The 26,252-nt window shown below is 42.5% G+C and overlaps 1 protein-coding gene across 16 annotated transcripts in view; it reads left to right on the forward strand.

The window, feature by feature from the left end:
* Nucleotides 1-26,252, forward strand: part of HYDIN (HYDIN axonemal central pair apparatus protein) — a 335,404-nt gene that overhangs the window by 223,642 nt on the left and 85,510 nt on the right. For 14 of the 16 annotated variants that reach the window (XR_005650472.1, XM_039852028.1, XM_039852026.1 and 11 more), the window contains 16 exons: nt 740-877; nt 1,518-1,599; nt 3,602-3,715; nt 3,975-4,184; nt 6,400-6,537; nt 7,177-7,354; nt 9,056-9,180; nt 12,614-12,729; nt 13,142-13,278; nt 13,509-13,636; nt 13,786-13,977; nt 14,296-14,445; nt 17,073-17,312; nt 22,015-22,183; nt 24,767-24,931; nt 25,421-25,594. Coding sequence is in view for 15 of the 16 variants with exons in the window: in XM_039852028.1 (XP_039707962.1) it covers nt 740-877; nt 1,518-1,599; nt 3,602-3,715; nt 3,975-4,184; nt 6,400-6,537; nt 7,177-7,354; nt 9,056-9,180; nt 12,614-12,729; nt 13,142-13,278; nt 13,509-13,636; nt 13,786-13,977; nt 14,296-14,445; nt 17,073-17,312; nt 22,015-22,183; nt 24,767-24,931; nt 25,421-25,594 (2,456 nt within the window). In the remaining variant the exon portion in view is untranslated. Of the gene's footprint in view, nt 1-739; nt 878-1,517; nt 1,600-3,601; nt 3,716-3,974; nt 4,185-6,399; nt 6,538-7,176; nt 7,355-9,055; nt 9,181-12,613; nt 12,730-13,141; nt 13,279-13,508; nt 13,637-13,785; nt 13,978-14,295; nt 14,446-17,072; nt 17,313-22,014; nt 22,184-24,766; nt 24,950-25,420; nt 25,595-26,252 lie in introns of those variants that run through there. The other 2 variants (XM_039852041.1, XM_039852031.1) reach the window with 2 other exon arrangements.

Consider the following 26,252-nt stretch of genomic DNA (forward strand, 5'->3'; position numbering starts at 1 on the left):
CGGGCCAGAGATAGGGGAGGGGAGGGGTCCTTTAAAAGCTACATGCACCCTGAGGGAAACAGGAAGAATAGGGGAGACCCCACCACTTTGGCCTTTGTGACATTTAAAGGCCTTTCCAGTCATCAAAACCAGGATATATGGGCTTTAGCACCAGCTGGTACAGTCACTGATTCCCCCTCTGTCCTCTGCTCAGAGAACTTGACTGGCAGCAGAGCAAACCGGCAGGGCCAGGACCAGGGTGAAGCAGTCGCAGCACCGAGCACGACCATGGTGGGAGGCAGGGTCACGTAGAGGCTCACATGTGTGCAGAACCAGAGAGCGAGTGCCTCATCCTAGTCCTGGCCTTGCTTTCTGGTTATCTGGGAGCAGGATCCCCGGCATCTGTTCATTCATAGCCATGCGTGAGTGCTTGCTCCATTCCAGGCACTGTATTAGATGCCATAGGAGATACAGTGTCCTCAGCGAGCTCACAGTCTAGCAGGGACGGGAGAAATAAGTGTGAGAGGGGAAGCCCAGGGGCTGTGAGTGCTCATAGGAGAGATACTGGGCCCAGACTGGGCGGGGTGGTCAGCAAATTTTTAGGAGAAAGTGAAAACTCAGCTAAGATTGAAACAAGGGAAGGTGTTCCCTTCTGGACCTGCTTGTTCTAAAATTTGGAACTTGGCCTTAGAGACCAAGAGCCCACCCAGGCACTGACTTGCAACAGCTGATGTGACTGTGTCTTCCCATGCCTTCGTAGATTTGTGACGTGGCCAAGGGAGCCCCACAGTGCCCTCCTGTCCCAGATGGAGTCTGTCCCAGGAACCTCAGCATCCGCCAGCTCGCCACCAGGCCCAGCAACAGAGTCCTCTGAGGTCAATCTAAATGATTTTGTTAAGTAAGTGCAAATGCAAAGCCAGAATGAATTTTTTTAAATAGATCCTTCTCTCTGCACTGATTTACATTTGCAAACTCATCCCTCATTCATCCAGCCGCTCACCAGTCAACAGTTTAATGAAAGCCTTCTGTGTTCGGCCCTGGACTAGGCATCTGGGATACAGAATTGAAAGTCATCTTTGTTCTCAGGAGGTCATAGGCTTCAGAATCCTGGAGGGCTGAGCCCTTCCAATTATGTTGTGTCTCCATCTGCCCAAGGTCTACAGCCAGGATCAGGTCAAGGGTAGCAGGCAGAAAAAGACACGACAATTGGTCAAACATTATATCCTCACAATAAATGTCACAATAAATGATGAAGCTTAACATTGAGCACTGGGGGCACATCAAATTGTCTGAAGAATCACTAGAGCGTCCTAGAACTTGTTAAGTCGGCCATGGGCTTGATAGGCCACAAAAGAAGAGTTGGGGCCTATAGAAAATTGACCACTTTGATGCCCGAGAAAGGCGTCCCTTGATTGAGAGCCACACTTGCTCTGTGGGGTGCAGTGGGGCAAGGGGAGGAAGACAGGGCTGTTATGATGAAGACTGTGTTGTGATGGCTGCCAAGTGAGTGATTCTCCACATTTCATTAAACTCCCCAGGACTATCCTTGTGGATGAAGAGCTGGGGTCCGAAGAGAGAGAACCGAAAAAAACAGAAGTGCCCGCCATTGTCATCACAGATGTACGGTTTCCTTTCCCTAGGGCGGGTTGGCAAGTCCATGGTCCTTTCCATAAAACAGAGGCAGAACCAGAAGCAGAGTAGCAAGTGCAACACTGGGGTTTGGCTGTGACGAGGCTGTGAAACTTTATCCGGGTCACTTCCCAACCAAACACCCACAGAGCCTCAGGAAGCAACCATGGTAGGAGGCAGGGTCACGCGCCCACACACCTTGACAGGTGGATTTTCTCTGAAATGGAAAAGCCACTTAACCTCTAAACCTTGGTGATCTCGTGTTCTTCTCAACCTCTGGATAGGAACTACAAAAGGAGAAATATTTTCCTCAATAATTTCATAGTAAAAACAAAGAGGAAATCAAGAGTTTACAAATTCATACCCTTAAATTCTCCTAGAGTGATGGCCTAAGTAAATCATGGGATATCGAAAGATTTGTGTACAAAGATGTTTGTTGTAATACTTTAGAAACAGCAAAAACAAGTTTTTTAATTATTGTATGTACATACTGATATATAATCTTTTAAAACAGGGTTTGTCTCAGTAGTGGTATAGTGGGAATAAACAAGCATTATCACACTTTGTAGGTAGGCGTATGAATGGGCATAGCCCCTATGACATACAGTTTGTCAAGTGTATCAAAATTTAAAATGAACAGTCCTCTGCTAGGATATTATTCTTCACCTTTACATTTACAGAAAGACATGTAACTATTCTTGTATACTGCAGCTTTGTTAGTAAAAGCAAGAAAAATGGGAAACAACTCTACCAATAGGAGACTGATTGGATAAGCTAAATTACATCTGCACAAAGCAATACTATGAAACTCTTTTGCGGAAAATGACAAGGTTCTTTACATACTTTTTGGGAGCAATCTCCTATATTAAGTATGTTTGTGAAGAATGTTTAGTCCCACGGGGAAGCAACGCTCATGTTACAGTGTCAACTGAAAAATCAGAATACAAATAAATATACATATATACACACATATATACATATATCTACAATATAATCTCATGGTTGATTTGTATTTCTCTTTTCGAACCTTTCTGTATTTTCCACATTTTTTAGAATGAGTATGTATGTGTGTATAAAACATTTATCTTTTAAATGTTAATTCTTTTTTTCTATTTTCAAAAGAGGTGTCATAGAAAACTCAAGAGTACAGAAAAATGAAAGCAAAAATTCTCAAAATCCCACCATTCATAGAAACCTACTATTGAAATTTTAGTAACCTTCCAGATATATCTATTTGCATATGCAAATCTCTGAATGAATTTACACACGCTCACATTTTTAGGTGTGATACATAGACATATGTAATTTTACATAAATGTAACTACTTTATCGCTCAATAATATGTTTTGCACATAATTTCTGGTTTATAAATATGCATCGCATCATCCCCATGCACAGAATGTCAGACACACTTTAAAATGATCCCCTATTGATAGATAGACATTTAGCTTGTTTCCAGAGTTTTACTATTATAAATAACGCTGCAGTGAACATCCTCGTACAGCCATTTTCGGTGCTTGTCCAATTATCTCTATAGGAATAGGTACTACAGACATACCTCAGAGATATTGAGGTTCGGTTCCAGATCACCACAATAAAGCAACTGTCGCAATAGAGAGATTTTTCAGTTTCCCAGTGCATATAAAAGTTACGTTTACACTATATGCCTATTAAGTATAAAACAGCATTATGTCTTTAAAAAGTCAATGTACATACCTTAATTTAAAAATGCTTTATTGTTAAAAAGTGTTAACCTTATCATCTGAGACTTCAGCAAGTCATAATCTTTTGGGTGGTAGAGGGTCTTACCATCAATTTGTAACAAACAAGCAGTATCTGCAAAGCGCAATGAAGTAGACTGTAATAAAATGAGGTATGCCAATAATTTTAAAATATATACAACACACTTCATTTTTCTGTATGCGATGGGGAGGAACACATCAATGACCCAGTATGAGCACTTGCTAGCTTTCCTCACACCTCTAATTTCTAGGAATTAAAAGTGAACTCTGCTGAAACAGAAAAAACAAACCAGAGCCAGGTGGAGTTTCAGGAATCCCTGTGGATATTTGAACAGGAGGAAATGCTTTCTATTGGGATAGAAGAAGTAAGTAACGCCCCATGGACCCTAAAGTCATCGATACTAACTCTTCTTTCACGTGCCCCAAGTTAGAAATTTAAATCTTGCCAGAGCGCTGTTACTGCCATGACCATCATATATTTTCAGGGTGCTGGGCTAGTCACCTTTCATGGACTCAGACAAGTTAAAGTGAGGAATTAATCTGTAAATTGACTGAACTTTAACTTACCTTTTGCAGGCCCTTCATCCTGATAGATGCTCTCATGTAGAATGACTTTCTCTGCAGGTGTTTGACATTTTGCCCCTCTATGGAGTGCTGCAGCCACACAGCAGCCACCAGATATCTTTCACCTTCTACGGACACTGTGACGTCGTCGCGCAGGCTAAAGCTCTGTGCGAAGTGGAAGGAGGGCCCACCTACGAGATAATACTGAGGGGAGAAGCATCCCTGGTCAACTATTCCTTCGACACCAAGGACATTGACTACGGATTACAGGTACTGCCAGCCACCAGGAGATTTTATGCTTTTATCATTGTCCTTGTTCTCTCTGGGAACCCATCATCCATCTTTGATCCCTCTCCTGCCTCCCTAACCCTGATCATCCTCCCACTGCCAACTGTTTGCCAGGCATTTTCATTTGCTTTTCTCACTGCCTCCTGAAATTCAGCTTGTTAGACGCTAAAATTTGCATCTTCCCTCTCAACCCAGAAGCCCATTCCAGCTTCTTCGTTGTGGAGCACTACTACCTTCTCAGTCCCTCAAGTTTACCATCTCCAAGGCATTTGCCACTGCACTGTCTCCTTCGCCTCCCCACATCCTTACAGCATCCATGGTTTGCCGATTCTTCCAGCAGGATCCCTCTGGGTCAGTTTTCCCTTCCCATTGCCACTGTGGTTATCACGCTACAGAGGCTCATCGAATCATGCCTAAATTATTCCAGCAGTTCTTCTCAGACTGTAATGTGCGTACAGCCACCTGAGAATCGTATTCAAGTGCAGATTCTGATTCAGTGGATCCAGGGTGGAGCCGGAGAATCTGTATTTCTAACAAGCTTCCCACTGATGCTGCTGCTGCTGATCCAAGGACCCTATGGAAGCAAGGAGTTAAAACCCATTCTCAGCTCCTACTCCTAACCCATCTAAATGTCATTGTCAGATAGATTTTCCCCAAATTGCATTTTCATCCCATCAGTTCCTGAACACTAACCCCAGCAGCATTTGGGAAGGCAATATAGTGTTGAGAAAAGAGCATCATTTTATAGTCAGAAAAATTGGGATATTATCCTGGTTTTACTTCCTACCGACTGTGTGACCTTGGGCACATCACCTAACCTCTGCAAGCCTCGGTAACCCTCATCTATAAAATGAGCATGTGATGGCAATGCCTATCTCACCAGGTGGTTGTGCTTACTTAAGTGTCAGGTCAATACTGTGCCTGAGTCAGAGAAGGCCTTCAATCATGGGTCTCTTTCCCTGTCACCCAGAGGATCAGAGCCATGTTTCTCCATGTGGGTGAGGACATCCTAAGCTCCTCTCTTAACTGATGCTCCTTACATTAAACTTTGTTTCTCATAATTCCCCATTATAGCCCAGTCATTCATTTGTGACCAGGCCGGTTTACCCACTGGCTCTAATGCACCCCAGCCCTTCCTGCCTCCACATTTCCTCTTATATTATCCCACTCATCCTCTACCCCACCAGCCTCAAACCTATGCATACCATAAGATCCAACTCTTCACCATCCCTCCATTATCTTTCTCTTACTTTACATGCTCTTGAGATTTAAGTTTAGTCTTTCCCGTAATATAATGTACCTTCTAATTTTTGCTTTGGAATAATTGTCAGCTAATTCTATGTCTGTACCTTCTCTTTCCAATTTGGTTTTGTATTATATACTCAGAGACATCTCCTACCAAATTTTAATGGGGGTTATATCCCCATTATATAGCTACTGCAGGTATAATTACTGAATTGTGTGTGTATGTGTGCATGTGTGTTCATAGGTTAAAGATTGTGCCTTAAAGCAAATCCACTCAACATCTATCGAGACCTTGTTTATTGCATTGACCAAATAGAATTCTCTTTCATTCCTTATCTGCAGGGTCCTTTGGGCAATTGGTTCTGGCTCCACTCAGAATATATTCTTTGAAGCAGCTCTTCCTTGCCCTAGCTTGTCTTAAGAACCCCCGAAGTAGCTATTGTGAATGTTGGACCTTCTGGTTAGCTGCTTAATTATGTTAGCAAAATCTCAGGAAAAAGAACATGTCTGGCCTATTGTTTCCATGTCTTTCCATGTAAATAGAAAAATTCATTCTAGAAAATTCTAAACTCAAATCTTATTTAAAAACAAAAAACAAAAAACAAATCTTCTTGGTATAGAAAAGCTTACTTTAAGATCCTCTCCCCTGAGTTCTTTGTGGTGAAGAAACTTTGTGCTGAAGAAGTTTAGGGTTAGACACTCACCCCACAGCCACACTAAACTACAGTAATTGTCAGAACTAAGGTAGAGCAGGTTTCCAGGGTTTAGTGCTCCTCCCACCCCATAGGCACCTTTTTATGATACTAAAATGGGAATTGGCTACGTCTACATCATGAAAAATAAAATCCATGTCTGGGAGGCACGTTTGTCTAGCCACCTCTGTCGGGATGGTGATGGCACCCCGAAGCGTGGATGACGGAGAGGTCACTCCTCTCCCCCTTCTCCTGTCAAGCTGTTTGACCACGTCACAGAGAATGAAATCACGCTGAAGAACACTGGGAAAGTCGGCTTCGAGTTCAAGGTTCTGACTGACTGCCAGTCTTCACCAGACAACCTTGTGCCTGGAGTGCCACTCATCCTGCCTCTCTCAGTAAGTAGCCTTCCCGTGCTGGCCAGGTGGCCGTGACTGGAGGAGCCCAAATTCAGAACTACAAGCTGCACTCCAGAGGTATTTCAGATTACACTAAATGTCCACTGCTAGGATTATGGGTGTGATTTTTTTTAAAGTAAAACTAAAGAGCTCTCAGAAGTAAGAAAAAGAAATAAACCTAAGCATTTCACTCATTTATTAAACAAATATTTATTGAGTCCTGCATTAGCCAGACACTGTTCAGGCACCAGGGGTACAATAGTGAACCAAACAACCTGTGGATTCTTTCCCCATAATTGTAGGAATAGTTTATTTCCACTATGTCCTCACACTTCCCTTGTAATTCCTTAAAGCTGAGGGCCTCCTCTCCACCGACTACAAATGAGCCAAATTGGTTTTAGAAGCAAATGGAGGGAGTAGTTTCTTATACATATTATGTAAACCTATCAGTTTTAAGGAAATTTCATTGAATTTTTCTCATAAAAATAATTTTTTATCATAAAAATAAATTTTGTGGGAGGAATGTGAGTGTAGAATAACCAGCATAATATGCTTTTGTGATTATCTAGACCATCAAACTGCTAGAAGCAAGAGTCCATTGTAAATTTTAAAGCTCCTTCTGGTCTTTCTGCTGTGTAGGGTTTTATCAGTTCACTTGAAGAGCAGGTGTTGAAGGTTTACTACTTACCCGGAGTACCTGAGGTCTTTCAGAGGAGTTTCCAGATACAGATTGCCCACCTAGACCCAGAAAATATCACACTGCATGGAGAAGGAATTTTCCCCCGAATCTGCCTCGATCTCCCCAGGAACCTCAAAGGTACTACTACCCACTATTGTATTTCCCCACTGGAGACAAAAGATGCATTTTAGCTTTGCTTCTTTGAAGGTTAATGACTACTCGCATTATTTGCTTAGCAGTCCCCACTAGTTCCCTTCAGTGTTATTCCTCAATTGCAAAAAAAAAGTCAAGAGTTAAAATTGACTTGGTGACTAGAATTTAGTGAGACAACATCTGGCCATGGCAGTCCCAAATTAAGACCCCCTAGCCAGTTTTGCCATCCTTGAATTATTTATAAACATCAGGAAATTGCACTTTCGAAGGCCTTTTCTTTTGGCACATGTTCCTTCCAGCTATAATCTCTCCCTGAGTTTTCCTTTCCCAGTAGCACACTCACAGATGGCCGTTGAGAACAGGAAAGCTGATTTTACTGCAAGGAGTACAATTCTCAAAATATAAACAGCACTGAAAGACAACCAAGGTTCTGACCCCTTATTTTGGCATCACAGAGGTTGGAGGCTAATTTAGACAGTTGCTGTCTGCTTATACATCTAGCCAAGGCTTTCATGATAACACCTGGCCTCCAGAGCCATTGCTCTGCACCAGCATATCTCTGTCCTGGCAGATCCTAGAGCTCAGCTGAACAGCTCTTTTAGCCATAGACTCTCTCTGGCTCTTTCTTGCTAGACAAAGGTCAAGAGAATCTTCTCACTCTTATTTGTAAATCCCTCGTCAAGCTCTTTGAAATCCACATTTCCTAAACAGCTTCAGACTAAGCCCTCACACCTCAGCCTTTCCTCCTAGCCATTCCCCAGAGTCACGAACTCAACTGTTGATAATCATCTATTAAATGCTAATTGTCTGCTCCCTGAAAATATGAACACAAATGTTAGCAAATCTAAGACTGACACACTCTAGCATCTAGAGTTCCAGCTAGACAGAAGCTAGTCCAATTCCACATATAATTGTCAGGAAGGCACACCTTTACCTGGCCATTGAAAACTGGGCACCCAGCTGGCCTCTTAAGGCAGAAACGGGGTTTGGCCAGTGCAGGGCTTTAAAAGAATTTACATGTGAAGACCATGAGTTGGGTCTTCTGTGCTCCACTTCCCCTGCAGTCCTAGTGCTCCCTATTGTTTCCTAATAGGCACTGTAATTACTTCGCAGGCCTTACCCACTCACGCATTTGAATTTGCATTGCTTTCTGGTGAACTTGGGTATCTGAAATCTCTCCTCCAATTGCCTACCCTCTCCAGTTCAGGGGATTGTAACGTATTTAGTTGTAATTAAAGCAACGTGACCTCAAATGTTCTTTTTGGTCATTGAGACTTCATAAACACAACAACTAATTTAAAGAGTGACCATTCATCTGGGCTTGTCCTGCATGAGGGGTTTCCCAGATCAGCCAGTTGTCGGTGCTAGAACTGGGAAAGTGCCAAATAATTTGGGATCCACTTGGTCACCCTACGAGTGATTTAGGATGTTCCTGCCATCAAGTTTTTGAGAATCAGCTGGTAGCTCACTAAAGCATAATGTCATTAAACGTAGTGAGGTCTCTGATACAAAGTCAGCTCACTCACAAATTATCTCACCCTGTAAATCAAAGAAAACATAGCAGAGGAGATACCAAAAGTTTACTTCCTTTCTCACTTGATTTACCCTTAGCTAAGAGTCTGTGTTTATGGCATAATTCATATATTTCTAACCATCCTGACATCTTTTTCTTTCCAACCCCCACAGGAAATGAAAAGTATGAAACCTTCTTGAATCAGGCCAGAAAAAACCTAGAAAAAGAGTGCAACAAATACAAAATGTTCCATCACTTTGAGACAACTGAGGAAATGCCTGAAGATGAGTCTTTTGAGGTAAGACTAGCCTCACTCTGCACAGAATGTATGTGGCAGAAGGACAATATGTGCAAAGGCCCCGGGGCAAGAAGGACATGGTATTTCTGAGGAACAGAAAGATAAAGAAAGATATAGCTAAGCAAAGAAGGAGGGAGGTTAGGGAGCCAAGATGAGCCTAAAAAGGTAAACAGCCCCCTAGTGAACCTATTAAGGGTTTTGAACTTTATCCTGAGGCAACAAGAATTCACTAAGTGTTTCCACTGAGATGCGGGTAATCTGATTTTGCATCTTAAAAAGATCCTTCTGGTTGTCTTGTGGAGCTCTGAGAAGACAGGGGCATGGGGAAGATGAGAGTAGATGTGGCGAGATCAGTTACTTAAAAAGCTGACCAAATCATTCTAAATGAGAGATGGAGGTAGTGTAAACAAAGGTGGAGTCAAGAAATAGTTCCGAGATGGATAGGTCAGGGATTAGGGATTGGTTGAATATGGGGGATAAGGAGGAGGTGACCTCCTAGTGATTTGTTCAGATGGCAAAGTAAGGAAGGGGCACTCAGGAAACTGAGGAGGAGAAGCAAGTTTAGGGAGGGAGAGAGGAAGGGAGATGAGTTCAGATGGCCCATTATCACACATGAGATTTCTGTGCATCATCCAAGTGGAGATATCCGATAGGGAGTTAGAACCATTGCTGTGGACCTGGAGAGAGAGAGGGGATGGAGGACATGATTTGAGAGTCATCAGATGGTCATTTAAATCACAGGAAAAGATGCGCTTCCCTAGGAAATGTATGGGGCGATTAGGGAAGAGGAAATATTCAAAGCAGAGACCTTAAGTACCCAACAGCTAAGTGGGAGAGAGGCATAGCCAAAGGGTTCTGGAATAGTCAGGTGTATGTGATGCCTCCACGGTGGGAGCCAAGCCCAGAGGTGGTCTCTGAGGAAGGGAGGGACCCAGCTTCATAAAGGCCGCCCCTGCTATGGGATATGAAGGCAAAATCCCCAAAATGTCCTCTCTGACCATTCCTTGGAATTCCTCTTAACAGTCTATTTCTGACCTTGAAGGCTGCTTTCTCTGTGTGCTCTTCTTTTAAAATGCAAATGGACATGAGAATATTGTCCTAGGGAAGAATTATATATGTAGCTAGAGAGCCACTAGACTGGTTAAGAGGGAGGTCTAAAATGGGGAAGAGGTGTGTCACTGGGGACACTGGGAGCCCCAAAGGCCACCTGTGCTAATTTATTTTGCAGATACTGAAAGTGAACCTTAGCTCCATGGATAATCATAATAATAACAGCTACCATTTATTGAACTCTTAAACTCAGTCTGGGCCACACTATTGACCTGCATTATTATTTCATTAAATCCTCTCACAATGGGGAGAGGGAGGAGTACAGTGCCATTATCATCTTAATTTTACAGTTTTACAGCTCATAGAAGTGAAATGTATTTCCCAAGGCAAGCAGCAGAGCCAGGATTTGAATCCAGGCCTGTCCAGCTCACATTGTGTGCTTGGCCTCTGCCCCCTGCTGCCAGACTCCCCGCTGTCCATGAGGGCCGCAGTGTGTCTCGGCCTTGCTGCCGCATTCCCAGGCGTCTCCTCATCAGAGCCTTAGGACAGTGGTCTCTGGCGGTCCCTCCAGACCTGGGCTGGGGTTCTGAGAACGTGATGGCACTAGCAGAGTAAGCTAGTCCCCCCGCATAAGCCAGGGGCCGACCACTGGCGGCTCAGGAGCCAAGCGCAGGGTTGGCTTGGCTGTTGTAGACTCTAGATGACTGGGAAGGCCTGTGGTGAGGCAAGCTCCTCTCCCTGTTTGTCACAGTTCCCACCGCTCTCTGTTTTGTTATCATGGGCCACTTCACACATTAACCTTTCCTGCCTGGCCCTGGACTTCAGGTTTGGACCTTCCAGAACAGTATTTCTCAACTTTTTTTTTTACTGACACTCCCCTCAAGACATTTTTTCTCTAATACCCCATTAAATAAATTTATTAAATGTAAAACATTATCTCTTCGAAGAGTTTGATATTAAATTTTTAAATTTTATATTTTGAAATAATTCACAGGAAGTTGCAAAAAAATGTTTTTTCCAACGGTAACAACTTACATAATTATAGTATAATACCAAAAGCAGGAAATTGACATTAGTACTAGCTACAGAGCTTATTCAGATTTCACCAATTTTATGTGCACTGGGGCGTGTGTGTGTGTGTGTGTGTGTGTTTAGAAGTTTTTCATATCTGTAGATTTGCATAACCACCACAATTAAGATACTGAATGGTTCTGTCATCACAAGGATCCCTTGTGCTTATTGGGGAAATAGAATTAAAAACAAAATCTCCTTCCAATCCAGAAAAATCTCCCCGGAAAGGTAGAAAAGAAAGAAAACAATTTTATTATTAAATAATTATTTAACCAGAATGTGATCCTTATCACAGGCAGTCCACTAAGAGATTGCAAAGACAGAAAGAAATCTCAGCCTTTTATATAGCCAACCAGATACAATCCAGTACATACTTGTTCTCATAGTGAACAGTAATCCTTAAGAACTATAACTGGTCCCCAAATTAGAGGACTTGACAATACCACTTGTCATATATAGTTCATCTTATATTCCCATGGTAATTGTGGTGACCATCTAGACTGTCTTCATCCAAAGGAAATTGGCTTCATCCAAAGGCAACCAGACTTCTCATTTTTTTATGACAGAGCCCTCTGAAGTTAGGCTCCCACCCTTCCACAAAAACTAGGCAATAGGGCTCTATTGTGCTTGATGATTACATACAAGAGATGGTTCAGATCCTTGGGAAAGACACTCTGGATTGTAAAGCTCACCAGAGGCTTATGATATAGCCTGTAAAAAGATTTATATACATTTCAAAGAGACAGAGAAAGAACTTACCAGTTTTCTAAAGTAAATGCTCTAAGAAAAGGGAGTGAGAAGTCTCTTCCCTTGTCAACAGGGAGAATCAAGCCTATTGTTTTCAATCTGTATTTGCCCTTATGCGCTACTCCTTTAGCCACATCCACCCCTAATCTCCCCATCCCTTGCCCCCGGCAACCATTAATCTATTCTTCATCTTGTTATATAAATCTTGTTATATAAATTATACTGTGTGTAACCTTTTGAGATGGGCTTTTTCATTCAGCATGATGCCCTTGAGACCCATCAATATCAATGGTTCGTTTCTTTTTACTGCTGAGACTATTCATGGTATAGATGTACCAGTTTGCTTCCTCCACTCCACCCCCCATGAATATGTTAATACCACAGATAGATTGTTTAGGTACTGTGGCCTTTTGGAGGGCCACAAACCATTGCTATAGCTAAGATTTTTTTGCCCCTCTACGAACCAGTTTTCGCCCCGTTAGAAGTGGTATTGTCACATTGAGAATGCCTGTTTTAGAAGAATTTGCTCACTTGGTCTTCTCTCTTGCTCCAATTAAATGCTCAGCTCCAGATGGAAGTAGAGCGACTTATAGTTCAAAGCTATGCCTTAGAACATCAGAAAACAGTCATCCCCAACCCCACAGAGGACGTCAGCCATCGGAGTCGCCGCAGACTGGCCAAGTGAGTGCCCTCTGTGTTGTGCTTGTTTTAAAGTGTAGCAGAGCCAGCAGTGCTGCCCACCGGACCGTCGATCACCTCAGAATGCAATCCGCTGGCCTCTTGTAGCTGCCATCCGCTAGCATCCAGCCAACCAGGCAGGTCTCTGCCTGTTAAAATCAGAAACGTCTGGCTTTGTCCATGCGCAGCCTGGTTTCAGGTTCACGAGAGCACGTGCTAAATGTGTTTTGAGATAATGTCTGAAGCAGCAGTGAGGACATCTGGGGGAAGTGTCTTGTTCCTAGTCTCCATTTGGGGGCCATTAGTTGTTCTCAGTTCTAGAATATAGCATTGTGCACAGGAGGTGGAAGAGAGCCTCACTCTCTCTCACTTTCGGAAAAGTGACTGGTGAGAAGAGCTTGTTAAACCGTTTCAGAATCCAGCTGCCAGAGTATATCCTGGACTTTGGCTACATCATCCTTGGCGACGTCCGAAACCATATCATCAAGATCACCAACACCAGTCACTTCCCAGTGTCCTTCCATGCAGAAAAGCGTGTCCTTCATGACACAGGTAACCAGACTGAGGATACCCTTCCCCACTGCACCTTGTCATTTCTAACAAAGCCATCTGTACCGTCTTTCTGGAGTAGTGTCTCTGCATCTTCTGGGATCAGCCAAAAGAATTATTGGGCCATTAATCAGTTCTTTACATGGCCATCCTGCCCCAGAGGGGCTCTGTCTAAAGCAGCTCCTGTTTGCTGTTCCTCTTTTCCACAAAGAATTTGGTTTGTCTTGGTCCAGGCTTCAGTACTGAGCTAGATCGTGTAAAGCACCTGCCTTACTGTGAAACGGAAACATTTGAAGTGAGATTTGACCCACAAGGGACCAATCTTTCTGTTGGAAACAAAGAAGTCATTCTGCCCATCAAGGTAAGATGTACTGTGGGGCCCAGCCGACCCTCCCCAGCCTCTACCTCTGCTCATCCATCACCCTGGGTTGGTCCAGCTACTATTTCAGAACCGCGATCCTCCCCCCAACCCCATGCTCTGTGCTAACAGCAATTTTATGCACACTCTAGGTGGTTGGAGGGCCCACAGTTCACATCTGTCTCCAAGCCAAGGTGATCATTCCCACTATGACACTGTCCTGTGGAAAAGTGGAGTTTGCCACAATCCAGTGTGGACAGTGCCTTGTAGAGACCGTGCAGCTTTCCAATCACCTCCAAGTCCCTTGCGAATGGTTTGTCCACCACCATAAGCCATTTAACAAGGTGAGTGGGTTGTGGCCCACGGGTCCCCTTTTTTCCATCTCCATTTCAGCCAGATTGGTAATTCTAGGCATTCACTCTCCTCATTTCACTCTCCTGCACAAAGATTTTCAGTAACAACCGCTGTCTCTTAAATAAAATCTAGTTCCTTAGCTCAGCCCTAAAAGATAAATCAGGCCATGCTGTCTGGCTCATACCTTATTCACCTGGGTATCCCTGGTGTCCATACATTCCCTCATTAAATGTAGGCTGAGTGAATAGAGGTTGGAAAAGGCAGTTTTCCATAGATGATGATCTAATTGTCTAATATTCACTAACCAGCTGGAGAAACACATGCCAAAGTACTTAAGGCGGAAACTACATGCTGAATTAAAGCCAAAGACACGAATCTTTGAGATCCAGCCTACTTCTGGGATCTTGGATCCTGGTGAGAGGTCCAATGTACAAGTGAAATTCATGCCTAAAGAAGAGGTAAGCTTTAAAGAAACGTGGTTTCATTCAGGCTTTCTGAATCCCTTTGAGCTTTACTCCAATTCCTTGCTTGATTAAGTCTCCAGGGAAGCTTTGAGTGACCTGTGCTCTTTATCCCGGTTATGACATCTCAAGTGCTTCTGGTTGTTGTAGAAGCTGTGTTGCCTGGTGGTTAAGAGCACTTGGTCTGGAATCAGATTTATCTAAGACATTGACTTTTATCAGTAGACCTGTGTTGGTGGTCTTCTGCCTCTGCACTTAGAGGCTGCGTGGCTTTGAGCAAATTACTTAACTTCTAGACTTCAGTTTACTCATAGATAAAATGAAAAATAATAATATCATAGGTCAAAAAATCTCTTACTGCAATTCTGAAATCCAATAAGCTCCAAAATTGGAAAAAAAAACTTTCTTAAGTTTCAGACCCAAACTCATTGGGCAGAAAAACCTCATCTGAACTGACATGAGACTATTCAACCATTCTTTATGCCACTTAGTTTGCAGAGACGCACATTGCAACTGCAGAAATGTTAATGGGTTTGATTACAGGGGACCTGCCCCAGTCCCTGCTAAGGGTATTTGGTAGCATAGGGTACATGCACTGAGTTTACCTTTTGAAAAAGCTGAATTTGAAAGGGTCTGGCCTCCAGGGTTTCAGGTAGGACATTATCAACTGCAATATGTACCTCCTAGGGTCATTTTGAAGATTACATTAATTAATGTGGAATAAAATACACAGTATATGGCTCTATATGTATGTAGCAAGTGTCTCAATAATTGTTAGCTATTATCATTAGTAGCTTTTATAATAGTAAGCACCTCCTGGTAAATGTACTCTCTGGGCCTCACAAACATCTCTTGTGAAACACCATCAGTACAAAGCTACTCCTGACAAAGAACATAGTAAAAAATTTAAAAACTTAGAACCAGAGAGGATCTCAAGAGGTTACACTGCAAAGACTTGCTTGAAGCTTAAGGCATTTGGAAGATGTTTTTCTTTTTAAAAAAAATCGATATTAGTTTTAGAATATCTGTGGTTAACTCCTATTTTCCTGGTAATGGCTTTGAGGAAAGCATAAGAATCTGCAGTGAGAAAGAAGAAAAGTGAATAACTGTATATCTGATTCTAAAATAAAGTCCCCATTTCTATCATAAAAATCTCCCCAACCCTTTTAAAATAAAATAGAATTACTATGCTTTTCATTCTTAGAGAGTCTTAAGACTGTCAGGGATTTACTCAAGATTTTGGATTTTTTACTGAATGAGGGAAATATCAGTAAATACAGTAAAAATAAATTTGTTCAGGCCTATAAATGTTGAGTTGGAATTGGTCAAAGTTAATAAAATGTTTCTACCAATTGGGAGAGGAATTTATTGGCTGTATATGATAATCGGTTAGCTCTGCAGCCCATACAATTCACACCTCTCTCTCCATCAGAAATCACCAATGTCCAGACTAGCAGCTCTTAGACATTATGTGTTCAGAGTACCCTGTGTTAGAAAACAAGGAAATGAAGGAAATGTTTTAGAAAGATTTCCATAAAAAGCAATTAAAATATAGAAGTTTGGATCATAAGGTGCTAATCTCATAACTATGGAAAAAACCCTCTCAGCCAATAATTCATTCCCTTATTGTCTCCAACCGTAGATATTTTTCTGTACATGTGTATGTGTTCATACATATTCCAACCATCTGATTCTCCTCCCTTGACTTAAGATAGCTGGGGAGCTCTTCACATCATGTAGCCAATTATGGCCTCCAACCCCGAGCCACAAGCTCAGCTGTATCAAAACAACTTGGGCATCTGGTTAAAAAGGCAGAATTCCCAGTCTTATCCTGACCCTGAAGGACTTCAGGGATGGGGTCTGTGAATCCTCATTCAGTGAAAGCAGATTAGGATATCACTCTCAACTGGTATTTGGATTGTAATTGTATCAGATAAACTGAATGCCATAGCTGATTATCCCTCACCAGCCTCTTAACTGTACATTCAAAAAAATGGAAATATGTTAATTCAGGTTCTTCACAAAATATGCCAAGGGACATTTTTGAAGGCAAACAGATTATTTGAGAAGTGTAGGGAATACCATAGAAAAGTAGGTGATAAGGGAAAGTAAAGCAGCTAATAGGGCATGTGAGCAAGCTACCTTGGAGACTGGAGCTTAATGCCACTGGAAAGTGAGAAAATATACAAAATACATATTTCAGGATTATCCCTCTCCAGGAGTGAGGGAGTGAGAGTCATTGGTTGAGGGCTGCTCCCAGAAGATATTACTTCCCTGCAACCCTCTTTCCTGCCCTGCTCTGCCCATGGGTAGCAGGGCCCATGAAGTGAGAGCCCAGAAGTGTAGGACCAGAGTTACAGGTAGTAGCAGCAGGACATCTAAATACACTGGGGGTCTGAGGGATTTAAACATGGCACTAGAAGGCCTTCTGCAGGTAACAAAGCATGGGTACAGTGCCTGGCGTGCTAGATATGCAGTATTAATACTGTAATAGAAATTGTTCTTATGCTATTTTATAAGAAAAGTTTTTTTTTATTATTTTAATCAAAATAGGATCAATTTCAGTTTTACGTGGCATGTAACAGAAAAAATTCAGATACTTGTTTTGTTTTTATGTTTTCCAGAAATTCTACAGTCAGTCCCTGGCGTTTCAGATTGCCCAGAGTGCTCAAAAGCTCACGCTGCTGGCGCAGGGGCAAGGCTTAGAGCCACGCCTGGAATTCAGTCCTTCCGTTCTAGAGCTGGGGCCACTGCTGCCTTATGCACCTGGAGATGAGGCCGAGGTGGTGGTGAAGAATCCCTGTGACTTTCCCATTGAGTTTTACTCCTTAGAATTTGACCAGCAATATCTCATGGACGAGAAGGTGAGCAGAAGCCAAAACCAAACTCCCGTTTTCCTGCCCGTGCTGTGCTCTGCCATGTACACCTGCTCTTCTCTCTGCAGGGGCAGCTGCTTCCTGTCCTTTGCCCTTTCTTCCCCTTGAACCTTTCCTGGTCAATTTGAAGATCACTTTGTAGCCTTTTCAGACCTGCTTGACCCTGAGCAGAATTCATTGCTTCTTTGTCATCTCATTATACATTTTAAACAACCAATTGAAAACCAATACATGCTAATAGTTAAAATTCAAATGGTGAAGAATATGTGCAGCAATCATTATTTTGAAGTGAGTTTTTTGTAGACAGCATATAATCGGGTCGTTTTTAAAAATACATTCTGGCAGTCTCTGTCTTTAATTGGTATATTTAGACCATTTACATTTAATGTAATCATGTTTGGGCTTAAATCTGTCATTTCTTTTTCTGTTCTGGGCTGCATGTTTTTCAGTTGCTTCTCTGTGTTCATTTTTTTTTAACTTTATTTTTTTAGAGTTTTAGGTTCACAGCAAAATTAAGGGGAAGGTACAGAGATTTCCTAGATACTCCCTGCACCCACACATTCAATAGCCTCCCTCATTATCAACCTCCCCTCTAGAATGGTACATTTGTTACAATTGATGAACCTATATTAGCATATCATAATTACCCAAAGTCCATAGTTTATATTACAGTTCACTCTTGATGTTGTACATTCTATAGGTTTGGACAAATGTATAATGACATAAATGAATCATTATAGTGTCATACAGAGTATTTTCACTACCTTAAAAATCCTCTGTACTCAGCCTATTAATCCCCTCCTCTTCCCATTCCCTGTCTCCATAGTATGGCCTTTTCCAGGATATCATATAGTTGGAATTATACAGTATGTAGCCTTTGCAGATTGCTTTTTTTCACTTACTAATATGCATTTAAGATTCCTCCATGTCTTTTCATTTCTTTTTAGCACAGAATAATATTCCATTGTCTGGATGTACCACAGTTTATTCATTCACCTACTGAAGGACTTCTTGGTTGCTTCCAAGTTTTGGCAATTATGATTAAAGCTGCTGTGAAAACATCCATGTGCAGGGTTTTGTATTGACATAAGTTTTGGACTCCTTTAGGTAAATACCAAGGAGCATGATTGCTGGATTGTATAGTAAGAATATGTTTAGTTTTGTAGAAACTGTCAACCTGTCTTACAGAGTGGTTATACCATTTTGTAGTCTCACAAAGACTGTCAACCTGTCTTACAGAGTGGTTATACCATTTTGTAGCAATAATTGAGAGTTCCTATTGCTCCTCATCCTCATTAGCATTTGATGTTGTCAGTGTTTTAGATTTTTATCATTTAAATAGATGTGTAGTGGTATCTCATTGTTTTAATTTTCATTTCCCTGATGACATATGATGTGGAGCATCTGTTCATATGCTTATTTGCCATCTGTGTATCTTTAGTGAGATGTCTGTTAAGGTCTTTGGCCCCTTTTTAATCAGGTTGTTTGTTTTCTCATTGTTGAATTTTAAAGGCTCTTTACATATTTTGAATAACAGTCTTTTATCAGATGTGTCCTTTCTAAATTAAATGTATTAGGATAACAGTGGTTAATAATGTTATGCAAGTTTTTGGTGTACAGTTCTGTAGTACATCATCTGTATATTGCATGGTACGCTCACCACCCAAAGTCTAGTCTCCCTCCATCATCACATATTTGATCCCCTTTACCCTCCTCATCCTCCCCTCACCCCTCTTCCCCTCTGGTAACCACCAAACTGTCGTCTGAGTCTATGCGTTTGTTTGTCCAGATACGTCTTTTGCAGACGTTTTCTCCCAGTCTGTGGTTTGTCTTCTCCTTCTCTTGACGTTGTCTTTTACAGAGCAGAAGTTTTTAATTTTAGCGAAGTCCTTATCAATTATTTTTTTCATGAACTGTGCCTTTGGTGTTGTATCTAAAAAGTCATCACCACACTCAAAGTCATCTAGATTTTTTTACATTATCTTCTAGGAGTTTTATACTTTTATGTCTTTCATTTAGGTCTACAGCCCATTTTAAATTGATTTTTGTGGAGGATATAAGATTCATCTAGGTTTATTTTTTTTACATGTGCTGTACAGTTCCAGCACTATTTTTGAAAAAACTGTCTTTGCTTCATTGTGTTACATTTGCTCTTTTGTCACAGATCAGTTGACTATATTTATTTCAGTCTATTTCTGGGATCTCTATTCTGTTCCATTGATCTATCCAGGTCCATTTTTTACTATCTCCACCTTGCTCTCTTACCTTGAGGCTGAGCTATATGAACTATAGCTTTATCTAATACCCTTAGTACCTAGCTTTTTAGAAACTGCCTCTGAGTTCCCTACAATGAGCAATACTAATAAAATTAGCTGGTAATCTCTTTTCCTCTCTCCTCACCACCCTCTAATTCGAAATGACATTCTTTTACTTCCTGGTATGACTGCTAGGTAATCATCTCATGTACACTTCCTCCATGTTTTGCTTCTTGTATTATATCTACAGTGTTATAGCTTACAATATTAAGATGTCAGAACACAATTTCCATCATTTGGTCTTAATTCTACACTTAAACATATTCAATGGTCAGCACTGGTCCTGGTTGTCTGAAGCTCATTTTCTAGTGGATTCTAGTGGATTTCTAGGGATCACGGGAACGATATTCTCTGCATAATTGTTTATCTGTGGGTTTTATTCTTGAAGATCAATTTGATCGGATACAATCCCCTTGGCTCACATTTTCTGCGCTTTAATATCTTAAACATATCACTCCATTTTTTTCTCGTAAGGTTTTGCTGTTCATGAAGTCCAATGCTTAGTTATCTATTACTTATCAGTTATCTGTCGCTTAGCACCTTAAAACAAATGTTGGTTATCTCATGTTTTCTGTGGGTTAGGAATTTGGGGATGGCTTAGCTCGGGTGACTCTGCTTCCTCAGAACCCTCCCCCAACTTGGCCTTCGAGTCTTCTATTTTCTTACTCCCAGTGTTTATGCTCTGCCTAATTTGGATTCTGCATCCAGAAGTTTTTCTCAAGATGGGAATATGCCCCTCTGGAACAGAGTCTTTTCATTAGATATTTATGAAATGCTCAGTGGCTAACATTGGCACAGCATCCTCTGTTGTGGGTCAGGTTCAATGGAAAGTAGAATCTAAGATTCTGAGATTTGCATGTAGAAGGTTTATTAGGGAGCACTCCCAGGAACAACACCTGTGAAGAATAAGGAAAGAAGAATTTGGAGAGAAAGAAGATGAACTGTATAATGAGTGCAACAGAGACCTCAGCTGATCCCACAGGAGTTACCCAAATGAAGCAAATTGGCCAGGACTTTGTGTCTCTGCATCAATCAGTTTTTGGAATATTCCTTCCTTTCCCACTGACCTCTGTCCTATATCAAAGCTCCATATATGAGTGAGTCTGTCCTAAGCTCTCTAAAATTCATTGGTCAATTCGTCTGTCCCAACATGAATACCACCCTGCCTGTAAGTCCTGATACCTGATAGGGCAGTCCTCTCTCTTTATTCCTCTTTACTAGTGTTTTGACTATTCTTAGCTCTTTGTACTTTCATATATATCTTAGAATGAGCTTATTAACAGTGGTTTTCAAACAACTAAAAATGGTGATCCTGGAGAAGGGTTACCTAACAAAACAGATTTTTCATACCAGGTGTCCCTCCCAGCACCTGCCAGAAGCAATAAATTAGGTCTTGTAGGCAGTAATTGCTTTCTAAGATGTTATTTTATAGTATTTTATAAATATATATATATATTTCTACTGAATCTGGCAATCTTAGTGTGTGTGTGTGTGTGTGTGTGTGTGTGTGTATATATATATATATATATACACACACACGCACTAAGTAAGGCTGAGCCCTGAAACTGGGGATATAGGATCTTTATTTTGCCTCATGTGAACCTGGGCATTTCACAAGTGGAAGGAAATTTTCTACTTGTTTAAAAAATAGCATATACTGTTTTTCTTCCCCTGCCCCACCCCCACCATATATATATATATATATATATATATGTATGTATGTATGTATATGTATATACACTAAGATTGCCAGATTCAGTAGAAATAAAAACAGTTTGCCCAGTTAAATTTTAATTTCGGATAAGCAACACTGAACATATTTATACAAAAAATTATTTGTCGTTTATCTAAAATTCAGATTTAACTCAGTATCCCGTATTTCATCTGACAACCCTAATATACATTTCTTCTCATCACTGCCCCCCGTCTCTCGTGTGCACATGCATACACATTTTTCTTGTTTTTCCGTAGATCGTCCGTTTATGAGACAACCACCTTACCTAGTATAATATTGCCAACCACAATGTTTTATAAAGATGTGCCACTAAAAGTGACTAATGGAGTTCTGTACTTTTGTCAATGGTGGGGGTGGGGCAGGGGAAGAAAAACAGTATATGCTATTTTTTAAACAAGTAGAAAATTTCCTTCCACTTGTGAAATGCCCAGGTTCACATGAGGCAAAATAAAGATCCTATATCCCCAGTTTCAGGGCTCAGCCTTACTTTTAGACACCTCCCGCCCCAAAGGACCCTGCTCTTGTATACAGCCAGCCTCAGGCAGGCAGAGGTTTTACAAGATGGACGGGAGGGCCCACCGAGGGCTGTGGGGAGAAGCTTCCAGTGAGGCCAACAGCAGTTCCCGTTCTCCCTGAGCAGATCCTGCGAACACTGAAGGGCTATGATTCCTATAACACCCTGCTGCTGCCACCCCGTGTCCCCGGAGAGAAGCTGCCCCCAGAGCTGTACGAGTACTTTAAGGAGGTGAAGCGGTCAAAAGAAGAACAGATGAAGGTGAAATATCTGGAGACGCTGGCGCAGGAGAACGGTGAGAACTCAGCTCAGGGGCCGGGCCCCCACCCCTGCCCCGGCTTCTTTGACTTGTCCCTGCTGGGAGACCAGCCAGCAATTGAGCACCTGCCAGGTGCGAGGCGGGTGCTGGATGCCTCATGCATTTTATTTCTACTCCTTACAAAATGGCCTATGATCCCCATGGTATGGAGGTAGAGACGGGGACACATTCTGCTCTTACTAGAATCTAGTGGGAAGTTAAGACTAAAACTAATATAGATTTGGAACCCTTGCTACATACCAAGCCCTGCACTGAGGGCTTCACACGTGCAGATGAGAAGCTGAAGTGCTAAGAGGCCAGTTCTAAGTGGCAGAAGCAGGATGCAAGTCCAGGTCCCTGTGACTCAGGAGCCCACGACGGTAACCGCTTCACAGCCTCCATACGTGTGCCAAGATAGTGCAAGGTAGTACGTCACATACAGTAAAAACAGGTGCCCTAAAAGAGGTCAGGGTACGAGTTCACATGAGGAAGAGGCCGACCCTCCACAGTTCTAAACAGAGTTCCAAACCCAGTCGTGAAGCTGGACTGTGCACTCACAATCTGGCCCTTTCTAGCCTAGTGCCCCCAATTACCCTGTCATATGCCCAGGGGCCCCCTTGTGTGCACTTGAGCATCAACTTTCCTTGACGACTTGTAGGATTCTGTGGCTTATCATGACACATGCTTCTCCTTCTTGCTTTTCCATGCCCTCTTCCTAGAAATGTCCCCTTCCTGTTTTCCCTTGTTCTCTTCTTCTGCGTAACAGTCATCACAGCATAATTATTTTCTTCGTACTTGTCTCCTCCCCTAGACCGGAAGCCCCCATAAAAGCAGTGGCCACCCATCCCCCGCCTGTAAACGCAGTGCATGGAACAACACCTGACATGGCGTAGTGCCCAAAAAAATGTACTGCAAGAGTGAATGAGCGAATGAATTGCATGGAGTCCATTACTCCTGCCCTTGGGTCGGCCTTGTGGTCTCTCAAGGAAGCTAGTCAGAGGATATTAGTTTGCCCTAAAACGAGAAGATGAGAGAAGAAGGCTGCCTCTCTCCCCAACCTTCCAGTCACATTCTCTGAGCACTATTGGTCTGCTAGAATTGCCATCGCAAGTACCGCAGAATGGATACCTTAACCAACAGGAATTTATTTTCTCACAATTCTGGAGGCTAGAAATCCAAGATCAAGATGTCTGCAGGGTTGTTTCCTTCGAGACCTCCCTCCATGGCTTGTAGACAGCTGTCTTCACCCTGTGTTCACACGGTCCTCCCTCTGTGTGTGCCCTAATCTCTTCTTACAAAATACCAGTCATGTTGGACTATGGTTGGATTAGGACACCCACATGACCTCATTTTAACTTAACTACCTCTTTAAAGGCCTTACCTTCAACCACAGTCACGCTTTGAGGTACTGGGGGGTTAGGACTTTAACGGGTGAATTTTGAGGGAACCAATTAAGCCCATAACAAGCACCCTCTGTGTTCCAAGCATTGAGCTGAAGTGCTGGGTGGGGGGCAGGGGGAAAAAAGATCAATGAAACAAGCCCCTGCCTTTGAGAGCTCACAGTCAGGAAGAGGGTGGGGGAAAGACATTTTAACTCAGGACTGACTGGCGGCCTCGGTAGAGAGCTGTGAGAAGCTGCGATGTGCAAAGGACTTCGTGAAGTCAGAGAACGGCCCTGGTGCTCTTGTCCCCATTTTTTCATTCCCTTCCTTACACACCGCAGTTGTGGATCCATTTTTCCACTTGGCACATTGAAAGGTGGTCTAGAGCCAGGACCTGAGGGTCCAGAGAGAGCCCAGCAAGGCAAACGTTCTGCTTCTCACAGCGCTTCTCTGAGCACCTGCTCACTCTGCTCTCTCATGCCGTAGACCATCCTTCTCTGCTTCCCACACCACGTCCGGGGAAGGCCAGCAGTCCCAGGTCTCATGGCTGCCTTCGCAGGAGAGCCGCAACCCCTCCAGCTCAACTACAGATTCTAAACTCTAAAGAGGATGTCTAGGCCCTGAGGTAGAGGGGGATAAATTTATACAATCACAGCCCTACACACCCACTGAAACTGTGGAATGGAAGCAGTGAAGAGAGTGCTGGGCAGACGACAGGATGGAGATGCTAAACAAGGACATGGAGAAACGTTCATGATAAGCGGAGGGGGAAAGCAGGCCGCACACTGATACTTACAATATGATACTAAGTTTGGTTTTGAAAAATTAAAAATGCGAGCGATTGCTAGTTCTCCTGTACCTGTATCAAAACTAAGCTGCAATTCTTCTGTTGTCTCTGTTTCTTTGTCTATTTATACCTCTTTTCACAGATGAATTTTTATAATTTTTGCTCTTGTGAATTTTTCAAATTTTCTGGAGCAATAATTTTGTTTTTATTTTAATGTTAAAAAGTAGAAATGCTCTGGGAAGAGAAACTCGCTGCAGTTCTTGTTTCTCTGGGTTGGATAGTCCAGGGTGATAATAACCGGTTCAGTGACTCTCCTCTTTGTTTCTCTTTTCTGCCCCCATCATCTCCCTCGGCCCCCCGGCCCCCGCCCCAACTCTTCCCCGTGTGTTTTCATCCTTCGCTGTCTAACAGAAGATGAAGATATGCCCTTGTCAGACCAGGGAAACTCCTCCAGCACAAAGAGGACCTCACTGAGCCGAGGGATATCTGTCTCCGACCTGGGAGAGCGGCATGAGTCTAAGGCCAACCCAGACGAAGAGGAGGATGAGGAAAGCCTGGAAAAGATAGTGTTTCAAAGTAACCAAGCATTTTAAGGTTTTGGTACCAGTTATCTCTAAGCAGAAGTAGGAAGACCGTTTAATGCCTTTTCACCTTCCTCCATGAAATGCATCCTCAAAGCCTTCTAGCACAACTATGTTTTCATTCTACGATATGAATATGCCATCATTTATTTAGCCATGTCCCTTAAGTTTGCAAACTCAGCTAGTTTCCAAAATTATTTTTCAGCAGTAGAGATTCCCAAAAATGGAATTAAGAGTCAAAGAGTATCTGTATTTGCAGTGTCCTAGTAGTAGCCATGGGCAAATTATTAGCCAAAAAGGGCACTCTCATACACTACGGGGGCAGTGACGACTGAGCAGTAACGACTTAGTTGCTGTAGATTGTCGTTTTCAAACAACAATGTTTAAAAAAAAAGTTCCCGTTTCCATCAGAACCCATGTAAATTCTGGGCGTGTCCTCATGCGCACACATGTGCACCTGCGCACGTTTATTTTTAATTTACAGCTGACAAGATACAGAGCAATGACAGCCATTCTGCAGAAGAAGTCGGAGAAGTAGAGAACAACCCAGTGAGCCGGGTGATCGCTCGCCACCTGGGCATCGATATTTCTCCAGAAGGCCGCATGGCCAAGAACCGGAAAGGCATTGCCATTATCATCCACGGGACACCCTTGTCAGGTATGCCACAACTCTGCAGGGCTGACCCTTTTGGGTTTATGGTGAATTTGCACTTGCGCTTTTAGAGGCAATAGAAGACTCTTTTGTTTGACATTTATTCCCCAAAAGAGTATTCTCAAACTGTTAACTTGCCAACCTCAGAGATACCGGGTTAGAGAAAGAGCAGAGGCAACTCATTTTTAATTAATACGGCTCTAAATTGTTTGAGCTTGTATTCTTTTAAAAATTTAAAACATAAGAACATTAGAGACAGATGAAGCTTTGCTTATTCGCGCACCACACACTGCCTGCTGTGCGCCTCAGTTCCTAACAGGCCACAGACTGGTACCAGTCCATAACCCGGGGGTTAGGGACCCCTGCTCTAGGGGAGAATCCATTTCCTTACATTTTCTAGCTTCTAGAAATGTTGCCTTCGTTCCTTGGGTCATGACCCCTTCCTCCATTTTCAAATCCAGCATCTTAACATTTTCCAGTCTTTCTGTCTTTGCTTTCATCATGACATCACCTGTTCTGACTCTGACCCTCCTGTTTCTCTCTTGTAAGGACCATGTGATTACACTGGGCCCAGCCAGGTAATTCAGGATAATCTCCTATAGCAAGATCCTTAACTTAATCACACCTGCAAAGTCCCTTTACCATATAAGGTAACATATTTACA

Source organism: Pteropus medius, unplaced genomic scaffold, assembly GCF_902729225.1.
Source record: "Pteropus medius unplaced genomic scaffold, Ma_sr-lr_union100, whole genome shotgun sequence".
In the NCBI taxonomy this organism is placed as follows: Eukaryota; Metazoa; Chordata; class Mammalia; order Chiroptera; family Pteropodidae; genus Pteropus; species Pteropus medius.